The 16,267-nt window shown below is 36.2% G+C and overlaps 1 protein-coding gene across 6 annotated transcripts in view; it reads right to left on the bottom strand.

The window, feature by feature from the left end:
- LOC133643217 (uncharacterized) overlaps positions 1 to 4,269 on the bottom strand; it is a 74,640-nt gene extending 70,371 nt beyond the window's left edge. For all 6 annotated transcript variants that reach the window (XM_062037660.1, XM_062037659.1, XM_062037655.1 and 3 more), the window contains exon 1: positions 3,601 to 4,269. Coding sequence is in view for 1 of the 6 variants with exons in the window: in XM_062037656.1 (XP_061893640.1) it covers positions 3,601 to 3,612 (12 nt within the window). In the remaining 5 variants the exon portion in view is untranslated. The remainder of the gene's footprint in view (positions 1 to 3,600) is intronic.
- Between the last annotated feature and the right edge of the window lie 11,998 nt (positions 4,270 to 16,267).

The following is a 16,267-nucleotide window of genomic DNA, read 5'->3' as shown; positions in this document are numbered from 1 at the left end:
ACTGTGCTTCTTCCTCCTCTTTTTTGAGAAACTGGAAATTGATATGTCATGTTGTAACCATAAACCAAGCTGACTTCAACTCCGACTTGATGCAAACACTTTTTTCTTGTTTTGTAGTTTTTGGCAAAAAAACAAACTTTGTGGCGCCAAAAAAAATAATATATATATTTTTTAAAAACACCACAAAGTGCCAAAGAAAGCAAAACATGGCCTTTTGAGACTGGCCGAGACACAGCAATATTTTGCAAAAATTACAAACCATTTGAATTACATAAAGTGAAACAATCCACCAAACAACAAAATAAGCCAAAGAATAAGCAAAACTTGAAAAGGCAATTTTATTTAAATTTTTTACCAGATTTTGGTGCAACATTTAAGTATTTGACCTGACTTGAATACAATAGGAAATACTGGAAAGGAGATCATTGTATTTACTGGAGGTGCACAAAAATTGTATTCACATCCAAATTGTGATTTTTATTCATTCCAATTCTAAATCGATTCATAATTTTCAAAAATGTATAACATTTTAAAAAATTTTTTTGAAAGACTACATTTTTAAAATCAACCTTTATAGGCCATCTCCATGCAACCATAAGGAGCTGTTCCAACCTGTAACCTGTTTTGAAAAAAGTTGTATTACAATTATTATACCAAATAATCGGTTTAAATCGAGAATCGTGTTGAATGGAATCGTCACCCCAGGAATCTGGATCGGATCGAATCGTTAATTTCCCAAAGATTCACACTCCTAATATTCACCATGAAGACAATATTTTATTTTTACGTGGCCTGAAGGCCAATAATGGCAAAAACACCAAAAAGAAGAATACACTTTTTACAAACACTTATTTTAAGGCCAAATGTTCCAATAGTTTTGTCCATAAAATAAAAGATTACACTCTAATAAATATACAGTAATGCGGTCCACTTCATTATTAGGCACACTTGCACATATTGTAGTAGTAGTAGTAAAATGTGTATTTATTTAGCAGTATTTATGTAATAAGGTGTTTATTATTTGCTTCTTAAGCTCATTGCAAGCGTTTGCCCAGGCAGGAAGTCAGGATGGAGTCCAATGCAACAAAGACGACTTTGGCCTGTCAGATAGCGTACCGGACGGAGGTTAGATAAGCGCCAACTGTTGAGTGTGTTTGCTCATAAAGGACGGGCTCAAAGTCAAACAGTCACATGTTGCTTTACACCCATCAAACACACTTCCTGTGACATCGTAAAAAGTCACATTTGGTTTGGCGGTGACGCTGGCAGGTGTGGACGTGTGCACACATTGACCAACAGTCTTTCCGGCGACACTTTGAATCATACTTTTTATGACTGCAAGACATGATCTAAGTCATGATGAGATGTGTCATATACACACTGTTCCACTAAAACACTGACTGGAACTTAACTCATTTGCACTGACACATTAATATTATTATTAATCACATTATTTTTAATCTAATGTCTAATTGAATTTTTCATATCCATTCATCTATGTCTAACGCATGTCCGCATTGGGGTCATGGGTCAGATAGAACTATTCCAGATTACATTTAAATTCACTTAAAAAAAAATTTTTTTAAATGTTATAATACATTTTTAAATACAATTTTTATTTAGATAAAATCTGAAATACATTTTGTAAAAATGTAATTCATTTTTAAATTTACTTTTTAAAATAAATTTGTCAATGTATTTATAAACCCTCATTTATTGCTGTTACTTGGTTCCAGGCCTGACGGCGATAAATACATTTTAGCTGTAAAAATGATCAATTAAAAATAAATAAAATAATATTTTACTAGGTAAAGCATACAAAAACGTTTTATGACCTTCTAAATAAGTTTTTTTTTTACATTATGAGATATCCAGACATGAAATAACAGATTTTAGTCACCATTACACTTCTATTACATTTTTTATGAGAAATTATGCAATCTTTAATACATTTTTTAAACACTTAATTGAATCAGTCCATCAAACAATCAATCAAAATGTATCTATATGGTGCTCATTCAAAAGTGTCCGAAAGGGCTTGACAAACTCACAACAAGGGTTAAGGTTAGGAAAAACTCAAAAGACCCAGCTGGGGAAAAAGAAGAAACTTTTAGAAGGGTAATCGGCTGCAATTAATGTCGATTTTTGTTTTTATATATTTCTAAATGAATTTTGTTTATTTTCTAATAAGGAATAATTAAGTCCAATTTTTTTATTACATTTTATTTAAAAATGGTCTAATTTTAATCTTAATTCTAATCTCAGGTTTTTTTCATTATTGTATTCAAAAGAAAATCAAATTCTTAGTTAATTTAATTGTATTGACCACAAAAATACACCGACTTTGGACAAATGAACACAATTTTGAGTATAGAGGGATGCATTTTTTTATGTTTTGCTTATTTGTTTCTCTGGCGCAATTGAATCCAGAGGAAGAAGTTATGTTAAATCAGCGGGCTGACATTTAAACTATAGGGAACTAGAAATGTATTGTTGTAGTTTGTTCCTCGCATTGTGCTTGTTTACCTAATGTGGTGGCCAGCGAGTTTTATTGTGCACCAGTTTATAAACAATATGGTTTAAGTTTATTGTGAACATGCATGCAATTGCAACATGATACATCACAATTAAAATGGATGGACGGATGGATGTTTCAACATGTTCGAAAAGGAGTAGGAAGAAGCAGAGCTCATTTAGTCCTACCCTTTTCCATTTCATAGCCGTTGCTAACACTTTTGTTCACTTCCTGTTCCCAATTTGTTCACAATTTAATCCATAGTTAACATTTTTAAAAAAATCAAATAAAGAATACATAGTCAAATAAGTTGTATTATATATCTTATAGTGAAATGAATACGATTATCAACGACTTGTCCAGGGTGTACCCCGCCTACCGCCTGAATGCAGCTGGGATAGGCTCCAGCGACACCCCGCAACCCCGAAAGGGACAAGCGGTAGAAAATGGATGGATGGATGGATAAATTCAAAATGTACAGTTTCGTAAACTAAATCATATTAGTACATTGTTTGATTTCTTTACTTAATCCATTCCATAATTTAATTCCGCATACTGATATATTTTAAGTGATTTAAGTGTTGTACGTGCATACAAATGTTTTAAGTTAAATTTTTCTCTAAGGTTATATTTCCCCTCTTTTGTTGAGAGGAATTGTTATACGTCCTTGGGCAGCAGGTTATAGTTTGCTTCGTGCATAATTTTGGCTGTTTGCAAATACACTATATCCTGGAATTTTTGTATTTTCGATTTAATACATAAAAGGTGTGAGTGTAGTTATTTCCCCATATTTCTACACAATAGGCCCTTTTCCATTAAAAGTTCAGAAACTTTAAGTTCCTGGAACCTCTGGTTCCTGGAACTACCGGTTCATGTAGAAATGTGTGGTTTATGATTCCACCACATTTCACAGTTCATACAAATCAGACTGATGACGTATGGAGGAGTGCTTTAGTATATTTTTACACTGATACCATGTAAATAGACAGACAGTATTAGGTCACAGTTATCTTACTAAAAAAATAAGTAAATGAAATACAAAGCAATAATATACAAAATTATATAATTTAAAAGTTAAAGCGTACCGAATTGTTCATAAAAGGTCAGGCTTTTGTCCGCAACGTCCAACAGTCAGAAAGTCGTCCTCTCAGTAAATGATGAATTCATGAGGATCAGGCGATTACTTTTGGTCCATTTCAGCTGTAAATAAGAATATACAGTATAAATAATAAAAGTCAGTGTTTATCTAACGATGACAACACAAACACATCAAGTTTAGCGTTAGCTTGTTAGCATTAGCATTCTGCTTATTCAGGTTGAGGCTAATAACTACACAAATGGAGTGTCACTGACTACTTTTACAACATGGAATAAAGTAAATAGTTGTGTGAATGCTTTGGAGCATTCACACATATGGTTTTCTACACCAAAATTCATCTATTTATTAAACTTCTTCTTCTTTTTCTTCTCCAGAATTTGGCGCGCTCTACCTTCTACATTTTTCACCCGATTCAAACCGTTCCAACTTCAAACTTTTCAGCCTATTCGGGAATCGCAGGCATTCCCTTGACAAATTCCAAAAATTCCCAGATTTTCCAGAATTCCAGGTTTCCCGGGACATTTTTACCATTCAAAATAAATTGGCCATTTTTCAAACTTCCACCATTTCCAAATTTTTCACAATATTCTAACCATTCCACCTTCAACACATTCCACCATCCTGGAAATGTAAACTACCTTTTTTCCAAGTTCAAAACAATTCCAGGATTTTCCGGAATTCCTAGTTTTCCAAAGCCCTATTTCTACCCTTTTTTTTGCCGACTACTCCTTCCACATTTTTCAACGCATTTCAACCGTTCCACCGGACAAAAAAACAAAGTTGTTTTTTAAACTGGAAAAATTCCTGGTTTTCCCAAAATTCCGTAATAACATTTCTCAATTCAACATGTTACTACTTCAGCATTTCTCAACCAATTTTAAAAATGTCAACAACAACCATTTGAACTCATTCAGACCATTCAAGTTTTTTTTTACCATTTTGAAAAAAATTCCGCTTTTCCGGAAATTCCCAAATGTTTGAGAAATTCCATTGAAATCAATGGGACATTCTTCAAAGTTCCACAACTCCCACATTTTTCATCTGATTCAAACTGTTCCAACTTCAAAATATTCAGCCTGTTTGGGAATTGTGTGCTCTACTTCAATAATTGTAAAAAAAATCCCAGGATTTCAGTTCAACTTCAGCATTGGAGCATTAACAAGTAATTCCTTCAGGAATTGTCTCATCTAGTTATTATTTGATGTCGTTTACCTTTGTTCCAGTCGTATACTGCCTCCTTTATTATACAAATATCGAACAAAGTCAGTGTAGTAAGCAGCTGAGGTTGCCGCTTCGATTACGGCTTCATACTCCTCCGTAAATATGTTTAAAAAGAGTCTGTCCACTTCTCGTAGCTTCACATATTGAAGTTTAAAATAATAAACAACATTAGGCTGCATATAGTTTAAAGACTAGGCTGAGTAAAAACACTCCAAGATAGTTCCACTGATCAGCGAGCTCAGTACAAAAATGCCCCACAAAAGTTCCTGCATTTCGAAAACTCCTTTCGTTGTTCTTTGTCTCTTCATCCTGTCTTCTTTCACTCCATTGTCAATTTTGTTGTTATAGAAATACACAAGAAATAAGAAACAAACAAGTCTCCACAGTAGGTTGGAGTTCAAATCCAGCCGAGTCATACCAAAGACTATAAAAATGGGACCCATAACCTCCCTGCTTGGCACTCAGCAACAAAGGGTTGGAGTTGGGGGTTAAATCACCAAAATGATTCCCGGGCGCGGCGCCGCTGCTGCCCACTGCTCCCCGAGGGGATGGGACAAATGCAGAGGACAAATTTCACCACATCTAGTGTGTGTGTGACAATCATTGGTACTTTAATCTTTAATCTTAAACATATTCCGATGGCGCTGTGTGTTAGAAAAATAAGTTTTAGGAACCCCTAGGGCTGGGCGATATATCGAGTTTGTAAGATATATTTATATATTTTTAAAAAGATATGAATTAAGAAAATATCGTAATATCGATATAATTTATTTCACGTTGAAATGACCAAACAGTGCTTATTTGTTGTGTTCCTCGATTCTCACCCGCTCTCCCTCCATTGGCTACTAAACCCCTTATGTTATGTAATTATGTGCTACTTAAACAGTTTATTTTCTGTGCTGTTAATACTAGGGGTGTAACGGTACACAAAAATTTCGGATCGGTACGTACCTCGGTTTAGAGGTCACGATTTGGTTAATTTTCGGTACAGTAAGAAAACAACAAAATATACATTTTTGGGTTATTTATTTACCAATTTGCAAAATCATCCACCAAAAATATTTTCTTAGTGGAATATTTGATGTGAAGTAATCGGAACCTTGGATAGGTCAATAATTCATAATAACATTGATTTTGATTCAATATTAGGTTTTGAGCAATGACAGTTTAAAAGAGAAAAAAAACAGCTTTGTTTTATTAGTCAACATTGAAACTTTTTCTAATTACATTTAACGTTTAAGCTTTTTTATTTCACTTTTGTTATGTTTTTGTTTTTTTTAATAGTAGTATTTTTAGAATGTGCCGTCGGCCTTTAAAACATTAGCTGTGGGCCGCAAATGGCCTCCGGGGCACACTTTTGACACCCCTGCTATAGATAATAAAAAATTAAATCTGATAAATCTATGGATAAAAAGCAGAGCCTGGCGTCGCATGCGCGTTTATCATAACTCTCTCGCTCTCTCTGTCTCTGCCCCTCCCTCACCAATGCTGCTGCGTGCACAATTTGTTTTGTTTTTAACCCCTTCTTAACCCTGAACGTACATTGAAACAACACGCAACCCTAACTCAAAATGCCGGACATTTGAGGCATTTAAGAAACTCCGCCCTGACAGCTCCGCAAAAGAGGACATGTACGGTGAAAAGATGACGTATGGTCAGTCTATCGTAGCCTGTTAGCTGCTAGCATGCCGTGTGTTGTGCCTCGGTGTGCATTGTTTACACAACGTGCGTTACACTACTTACTATGTCCGTGTGGAAACTCGTTCGGTACACCTCCGAACCGAACCGGAACCCCAGTACCGAAACGGTTCAATACAAATACACGTACCGTTACACCCCTAGTTAATACCCATCTGGACTAACTGGGTTAATAAAAGTGTCACTGACTGTTTACAGTACAGTTGTCATTCACTTCAATTTCACTGAATATCGCTCAAAAATGAATATCTTTATATGTATACTTTCACCGGAAAATATATCGAGGTATACTTTTTTGTCCATATCGCCCACTCCGAAAGGTTCCTGAAGACTTAAATCTACCTGGGTAGTTTTTGGTGAAAACACAGGGGAAACTTTATTTTCCCGGGAATGTTCCTGCGAGGGCAGCACGGTGGAAGAGGGGTTAGTGCGTCTGCCTCACAATACGAAGGTGCTGAGTAGTCTGGGGTTCAATACAGGGCTCGGGATCTTTCTGTGTGGAGTTTGCATGTTCTCCCCGTGACTGCGTGGGTTCCCTCCGGGTACTCCGGCTTCCTCCCACCTCCAAAGACATGCACCTGGGGATAGGTTGATTGGCAACACTAAATTGGCCCTAGTGTGTGAATGTTGTCTGTCTATCTGTGTTGGCCCTGCGATGAGGTGGCGACTTATCCAGGGTGTAGCCCGCCTTCCGCCCGATTGTAGCTGAGATAGGCTCCAGCGCCCCTGGCGACCCCGAAGGGAATAAGCGGTAGAAAATGGATGGATGGATGTTCCTGCGATGGAAAAGGGCCTAATAACTCAGATATGGTAACACGAGCGGGCAGTAGAGAATATGGAGTGATTTTTGTCCAATACATATTTTGCTTTATTTATCAGTGATGTATTTCTTGCCACCTTATGTTGTGTATTTTTACATGAGATGTCCAGTTCATTGTATCAATAGGACACAAATATCCAGAGGGTAAGTAATGTGTGGTAAAACATGTGTTCTATTCTCATACTGAAAAAACAGCCATTAGAAGGTCCTCAAAGCAGCATTAAGGCGACACTGAGAGAGGCCATTAGCACTATCCCCGGTGTCATGATAATAAAGCAGCGGACAAGAGTGCAGCTTAATGCATCTTGGATGCTTTCATGCACATTAGGTCACTTTTGTAGTACTCCTCCACAGAGGTGGGTAGTAACGCGCTACATTTACTCTGTTACATTTACTTAAGTAACCTTTTGGATAAATTGTACTTTTCAGAATAGTTTAAATGCAACATTCTTTTACTTGAGTATATTTGAGTAGAAGAAACACTACTTTTGCTCTGTTACATTGAGTTTCAGTACATTTACTTATATCACAATTATTTATATCGATTAATACTTGCAAAAACTTATTATTTTGTCAGCAAGCCTTCTTTCAGTCGGCAATGTCACATGACTCTGTTTCACCAATTCAACTTAGCGACCTTTGAAACCATCCCAACAATCAAAGAAGCACAAAATACATCGAGAGTCAGGAAAACTGTTGAATTACCAAAAATGTATCTCTCTTTTTTTTTTTTTTAGTTCTGTCCAGCTTCTCAGGCAAATCATATACGGTAGTTGATGTAGATGTCCATATCGGCTGTACAAATGTACTTTACAAAAGAGAAGTGTGGAATACTTCTCTTTTTGCTTTATTTGTATTTCACTTTATTAAATGGATTTATATTATTATTTGGTGCAGCCGGGCCAGAGCAGGAGGGGATAGAAAGAGAAAAAAAGGAAGACAGAGGGGTAAATTGTGGGGACAAGAGCGGGATAAGACAGAGAGACGACAACAACAACAACAGCAGCAAACACAACAATAACAATAACAATAACAACAACAATAGAACACCATCAGCAAATATGTTATGTACAAATATGATGGTAAAAGTGATAGCAAAGAAGTAGTTAGTGAAAGAAATAATAACCAAGAATTTCTCAACTATTTTAAGGTCCCTGTGACTCCCAAACAATTTGCCTTTATATTTGATGCCATTCCATCAGGTGTTGTTATGTTGTACAGGGCTTACTCATTTCCTCTTTCTGCTTCAAAAATGGTGAATGATCCACTTGACACTCCCGTGGGGAAACTTTGTTTTAATCAGAAAAATAACTGAAAAATCTGCCGCTTATTCCAAAATGATTGAGTGTCTGTCTCCTGGGTAATTGTGCTCTGGAGTATTGATTGATTGATTTAAACTTTTATTAGTAGATCGCAAAGGAAGAGAATACATTATATGAAACAGTACAGTTTACACAGTAAAGTACATATTCCGTACTAGAGATGTCCGACAATGGCTTTTTTGCTGATATCCGATATTGCCCAACTCTTGAATTACCGATTCCGATATCAAGCGATACCGATATATACAGTCGTGGAATTAACACATTATTATGCCTAATTTTGTTGTGATGCCCCGCTGGATGCATTAAACAATGTAACAAGGTTTTCCAAAATAAATCAACTCAAGTTATGGAAAAAAAATGCCAACATGGCACTGCCATATTTATTATTGAAGTCACAAAGTGCATTATTTTTTTTAACATGCCTCAAAACAGCAGCTTGGAATTTGGGACATGCTCCAGGAGGTTGAGGTGGGCGGGGTTGGGGGTTGGGGGTGGGGGGGCAGCGAAGAGTTAGTGCTGCAAGGGGTTCTGGGTATTTGTTCTGTTGTGTTTATGTTGTGTTACGGTGCGGATGTTCTCCTGAAATGTGTTTGTCATTCTTGTTTGGTGTGGGTTCACACTGTGGCGCATGTTTGTAACAGTGTTTAAGTTGTTTATACGTCCAGCCTCAGTGTGACCTGTATGGCTGTTGACCAAGTATGCAATGCATTCACTTGTTTGTGAAAAGCCGTAGATATTATGTGACTGGGCCGGCACGCAAAGGCAGTGCCTTTAAGGTTTATTGGTGCTCTGTACTTCTCCCTACGTCCATGTACACGGCGGCGTTTTAAAAAGTCATAAATTTTACTTTTTGAAACCGATACCGATAATTTTGAAACCGATACCGATAATTTCCGATATTACATTTTAAAGTATTTATCGGCCGATAATATCGGACTGCCGATATATTTATCTCTATTCCGTACAATTGACCACTAAACGGTAACACCGAGTAAGTTTTTCAACTTGTTTAAGTCGGGGTGTAGTAATGTTGTGAATGCCATCTGCTGGGTCAAAACATGGTCTCTTCCTAACAGGTATTTACTTACGGACAAAGTTAAAGTTAAAAAGTTTAAGTACCAATGATTGTCACACACACAATAGGTGTGGTGAGATTATCCTCCGCATTTAACCCATTATCCTCACCCCGGTGAGGGGAGCAGTGAGCAGCATTCAAAGAGATTTCTTTCAAAATCATTCATGGTTATTACCCTGTAAAGACTGTGATGGGTAGATACAAGAAGGACATTGATGTTGCCTGCATCTTATGTAACATGCATCCAGAGACTGTTTACCACCTGTTTTGGACTTGTGAAAGCACTCGATCACTACGGCAGGGCATCTGTCGCTTCATTCTGGACAATATTCATGCCAAATTTGTGCTTAGTCTTAAATATATGCTATTTGGATTTACACAGTATGAGAAAAAATTTGAAAAGGAATTTTACCTTTGCGACCTCGTTATACTATTGGCTAAGTTTTATAATCTTAAATGTACGTTTCTCAATACCCGACCTGCTTTTTGTACCTTTAAAAAAGAATGAGAAATTTTCTTTAAAACTCTTTCTACCTCTAACAACCAAAAAGCTATGAAAACTATGATGCTGTGCTCCAAATTTGGATTATTATGTGTGAGCCTATTAACCTGACTCTCGCCAGATCCTCGTAGTTCGCTGAGCTCCACACAAGGATGTGGGACTTCTCGATAGGAGATGTATTTCAGAAGGCGGGGCCTTGTAAAAAAAAAAAAAAATTGTATGTGATTGGATAAACCACTTGACGGTTATCTTGAATGACGTGCTACTTCAACCACTCACATCCAAATCAACCCGTGACGCTGATGAGAGCGACGCTGGGAGGATTTCGTTCTTGTTTCTTCCTCCCAGCTGCATGCCTGTTACCCCCAATAATCCAGCCTCACGGATCTGATCCTCTACCAGCGCAATCAGCGGGGAGACAATTATAACGACTGGGTTCTGCACTCGTCCCATTTACTTCACCACCAGTGGAGCGATTTGGTAAATCAAGCTCTTGCCAAAACATCCTTGCCACCAATAAATGCCTTCAAAACCGTTCTCTGTTCATCTTTTAAAGAATTAATATTCGATACATTCGACAAAACAGTTGCAATAGCAGAATCAATGTCAGCACACGACTCCTCGCTGCGTGGAATCAAACAGTCGCTTCGGTGCTACATCACATCTATGAAATCCCGCCCGGCGATCCTGATCGGTTCATTATTTTTTGCTACCTTGAAGGAGTTTGCATTGCCCTCGATCCCAGATCCTTGTGTGGAGCTCAGCGAACTACAAGGGTCTGGCGAGAGTCAGGTTTTGAGCCAATGGCTTTACACATATATATATATTTTGCATTCTTATTTAGTTGCTTTATTGAGTTTACAACACCCTGGCGCTGTTTTGTACTGTTTCTGTACTTGTTTTGATTACTGGGGTAATTTGTATTTGATTTCTCAATGTGTATTTTACTTCTGTTTTAAATGTTATTTTTTAGTCTGTCCTTTGCCTCTTATTTCTTTGTGGTGTACAGCCCGTTGTTCTTCAACTGTGGTTGTTTTTAAAGGGCTTTATAAATAAAGTTGGTATGGTATGGTACTAGTATTTCTTTAATTGTATGTAAATGTCGAATATTGTAAATAAAGGTTTTGAAAATTAAAAAAAAAAATTAAAAAAGCACAAAATACAGCTGCAGGAAGCTGAACTAGGTTAGAATTTTTAAAGTATTTAAAAAAATATGATACAATAGAAACAAATCTTGTTGTATCAGAATGTTCCCAAAGAAGACACTTTAATCACGTGACAAGACACCAGCTGTTTGAGACAACTGCTGAGCAGAAACCTCCTTTAACAGTTGACTAAAAAAAACCGTCTTTTTGTATGTTTCTGATTATCATAATACCCACAAGTGTCAGTTTAAAAACAATAAAACCTTACCAACAACACTAAAATGCAGTGGAGAGTTGTACTTATCTGTTAGGTCTGTAGCTTGAACGTTGGCTTAATTGCGTGTAGCATTTTCTTCTTCTATTTCATTCTGACATCGCTAAACAAGGTGAACTGACCACAATCGCCCCCTAGTGTACAAGAGACACACTGCATATGGCCAGCACTCACATGAGGGATTAGAGCAGGGGTCACCAACCTTTTTGAAACCAAGAGCTACTTCTTGGGTACTGATTAATGCGAAGGGCTACCAGTTTGATACACACTTAAATAAATTGCCAGAAATAGCCAATTTGCTCAATTTACCTTTATCTCTATGTTATTATTAATAATTAATTATATTTACACTTAATTGAACGGTTTAAAAGAGGAGAAAACACGAAAAAAATGACATTTAAATTTTGAAACATAGTTTATCTTCAATTTCGACTCTTTAAAATTCAAAGTTCAACCGAAAAAAAGAAGAGAAAAACTAGCTAATTCGAATCTTTTTGAAAAAAATTTTCCTGATTATGTTTTAAATAGGTTAAAATCCAATCTACACTTTGTTAGAATATATAACAAATAGGACCAAGCTATATTTCTAACAAAGACAAATCATTACTTCTTCTAGATTTTCCAGAACAAAAATTTTAAAAGAAATTCAAAAGACTTTGAAATAAGATTTAAATTTGATTCTACAGATTTTCTAGATTTGCCAGAATAATTTTTTTGAATTTTAATCATAATACGTTTGAAGAAATATTTCACAAATATTCTTTGTCGAAAAAACAGAAGCTAAAATAAAGAATTAAATTAAAATGTATTTATTATTCTTTACAATAAAAAAAATAAATGTACTTGAACATTGATTTAAATTGTCAGGAAAGAAGAGGAAGGAATTTAAAAGGTAAAAAGGTATATGTGTTAAAAAAAATCCTAAAATCATTTTTAAGGTTGTATTTTTTCTCTAAAATTGTCTTTCTGAAAGTTATAAGAAGCAATGTAAAAAAAATTATGAATTTATTTAAACAAGTGAAGACCAAGTCTTTAAAATATTTTCTTGGATTTTCACATTCTATTTGAGTTTTGTCTTTCTTAGAATTAAAAATGTCGGGCAAAGCGAGACCAGCTTGCTAGTAAATAAATAAAATTTAAAAAATAGAGGCAGCTCACTGGTAAGTGCTGCTATTTGAGCTATTTTTAGAACAGGCCAGCGGGCTACTCATCTGGTCCTTACGGGCTACCTGGTGCCCGCGGGCACCGCGTTGGTGACTCCTGGATTAGAGCATGGAAACTGTAGCTGTGATTGTGAATATAGACAAAACTGAATTATTTGACAAATCCGACTCATTTAGTGCATGAAAATGTACCGACTGTAAATAGTGACATGCAACAGACAAGGCAGAACAAATATTCAATGATTACTTACAAATTAGTAAAAAATTAAATGTTTACTAATTTGTGTCAGTAGAAATATTCACATTTCAGCCAACAAGAATTCCTCTTCTAAACATTTTGCAGTAAATTGTATATGATTTTTATATTTTACACACATACACACACACACACTCACACACACACACACACACACACACACACACACACACACACACACACACACACACACACACACACACACTTTATAGAGATATAAAGATTTGTATTCACAGCATTAATAATATGTACAAACTATGCAAATATAAAATAAATATATAAATATTTTTAAAAAAATGTTTTGTTTGTAATTGGTTTTTAATCTTCATTATTTACTTCGAGCTATTACAGTGTGTCTCTATATACATGTTTATAAATAAATAAAAATTAATTTTGGCCAAAGGGGGTGCATTTCAATTTCTTACACACACACTTGTTATTTCATATGTTGACCAGAGGGGGAGCACTTTTAAAACCGACACACAGTCAATTTTAAAAATCTCCCCTTTTTGGGACCACCCTAATGTTGATGGATTTCACCACTAGGGGTACAAATGAGATCTCTACTTTTGTTTTTTTGTAATGTGCTTAAGGCCGATGACAAACGGGCCCCGGGCCACACTTTGGGCAAACCAGCTGTAGAAGCTAACTGTTAATGGCCACTATACCCTAGTGTATTTGTTCATCCTACGATCACATATGGGACGCGGGTTGTCTTATGTCAGCACCGGAAGTCGTACAATCAGCTGCTCACCTGGCGGGTTTTTTGGGGGATGAATAGGGAAGTCCTTCTTTAGCTGCCGTCTTGTTTTATCATATATTGCTGCCTTTGCACCTGTCAATGTTTACTTATGTATGCACATTAAATCAACAACAAAAATCCTGACTTTGGAGCAATGTTCACGGACTCTGGTTTTTGGCTCTCTATTAGATGCAATGGTTTTCCGTATTGGGACCATGGTTTCAGTCCTAACTTGTTCACCGGTCCTCAGATGGAAGGTACTTTTCCTTGTTGATGTCTCAAGAAGGATAGAAATACAAGAACACACACACACACACAGACACACACACACACACACACACCCACATTCTTGTATTTGTTACCTTCTTGAGACCTCCAGAAAATGTCTACCTCTTTAGGACCACCCTTTCTAGATATATAAAGATTTGTATTTACAACATTAATAATATATACATACTATGCAAATATAAAAAAATGTAAGCTTTTAGTTCATTGGTTATTTTGGGGGGGGGTGTTTGTAATTGTTTTTTAATCTTCATTATTTACTTCAAGTTATAACAGGTTTATTTTATTTTTTTTAATTATTTTGGCCAAAGGGGGCGCATTTCAATTTCTTACACACACTTGTTATTACATATGTTGGCCAAAGTGGGAGCACTTAAATTTTTTACTCACACTTGTTATTTCATATGTTGACCAGAGGGGGAGCACTTTTAAAACCGACACACAGTCAATTTGAAAAATCTCTCCTTTTTGGGACCCCCCTCATTTTGATAGATTTCACCACCAGGGGTGCAAATGAGACATTCTCTATTAGATGCAATGGTTTTCCGTATTGGGACCATGATTTATGTCCTAACTTGTTCACGGGTCCTCATATGGAAGGTACTTTTCCTTGTTGATGTCTCAAGAAGGGTAGAAATACAAGAACTCACACACACACACACACACACACACACACACACACACACACACACACACACACACACACACACACACACACACACACATACACACACACACATACACACACACATACACACACACACACACACACACACACACACACACACACACACACACACAAACACTAAATTGTAGTCTAAAAAACATTTTAAAAAATGTAATAACTCAGAAGTTACTCACAAGTTACTCAAAACTTGCATAGTTTTTTCACGGAATACTTACTTTTTTGATGATTACTTCTTACTTTTACTTGAGTCATATTATTCTAAAGTAACAGTACTCTTACTTGAGTACAAGTTTTGGGTACTCTACCCACCTGAGTCCTTCAGAGTCATAAATGTAGAGCTACAAGAGCTAGGGCCTGATCTACAAAAGTTTTGCTTGTACTTGAGTCTTATTATTCTAGAGTAACGGTATTCTTACTCGACTATGATTTTTGGGTACCCTACCCACCTCTGTATATATATGATCTAACGTCCATGAATTTATGCTGAATTAGAGATGCCATTATAACCATTTAGCAAACCGTGTGATTTATCACACTAAAACTGTTTTGCGTCTTTATATAGCACGTCTGTAAAGTACCTGCAAAAATGGCACAGTTACCCACAAATGGCTTAGCTTGCGCCGCAGACATTTGAGAGAGAGGATATTCTGTTTGTGTTTCAACATATTTGGAAAGGTCACAGATAAAAATAGTAGACATATCGCTGATTTATCAATGAGATAAAAATTTTTTTTAGCTATTGGTTGACTTACGGGGCTGATTTAGCAAATTGAATTGATTCGTTTTGCAAGATGTCCATAAAGTCTCTTTACAGTTAAAAAAAAATTACAAAGTCAGTTGATTTTAAATCAGTGTTTATAAAAGTTTGTGATCACATGGAAATGTTGTGTTTCAGGTTTTCTGTTCTATTCCATTGCCACTATTGATGAGTCTATGCTACAGCGAACATGGCAAGAAATCGAGGACCGTCTTGGTGCTCATATCGAGGTGCATTAAAAAAGCTAAAAATAAAAACTTTGGTAACACTTAAGTATGGGGAACATATTCACCAATAATTAGTTGCTTATTAAAGTAACATAGACTTAATTTAGAGTTATTTGGACTAGGGATGTCCGATAATATCGGACTGCCGATATTATCGGCCGATAAACTCTTTAAAATGTAATATCGGAAATTATCGGTATCGGTTTCAAAATTATCGTTATCGGTTTCAAAAAGTAAAATTTATGACTTTTTAAAACGCCGCTGTGTACACGGAAATAGGGAAAAGTACAGAGCGCCAATAAACCTTAAAGGCACTGCCTTTGCGTGCCAGCCCCGTCACATAATATCTACGGCTTTTCACACACACACAAGTGAATGCAAGGCATACTTGGTCAACAGCCATACAGGTCACACTGAGGGTAGCTGTATAAACAACTTTATCACTGTTACAAATATGCGCCACACTGTGAACCCA

The sequence above is a fragment of the Entelurus aequoreus genome, linkage group LG26, assembly GCF_033978785.1.
Source record: "Entelurus aequoreus isolate RoL-2023_Sb linkage group LG26, RoL_Eaeq_v1.1, whole genome shotgun sequence".
NCBI classification, from domain to species: Eukaryota; Metazoa; Chordata; class Actinopteri; order Syngnathiformes; family Syngnathidae; genus Entelurus; species Entelurus aequoreus.
The sequence above is the reverse complement of the archived record's forward strand: the minus strand, read 5'-3'. Positions and strand labels throughout refer to the sequence as shown.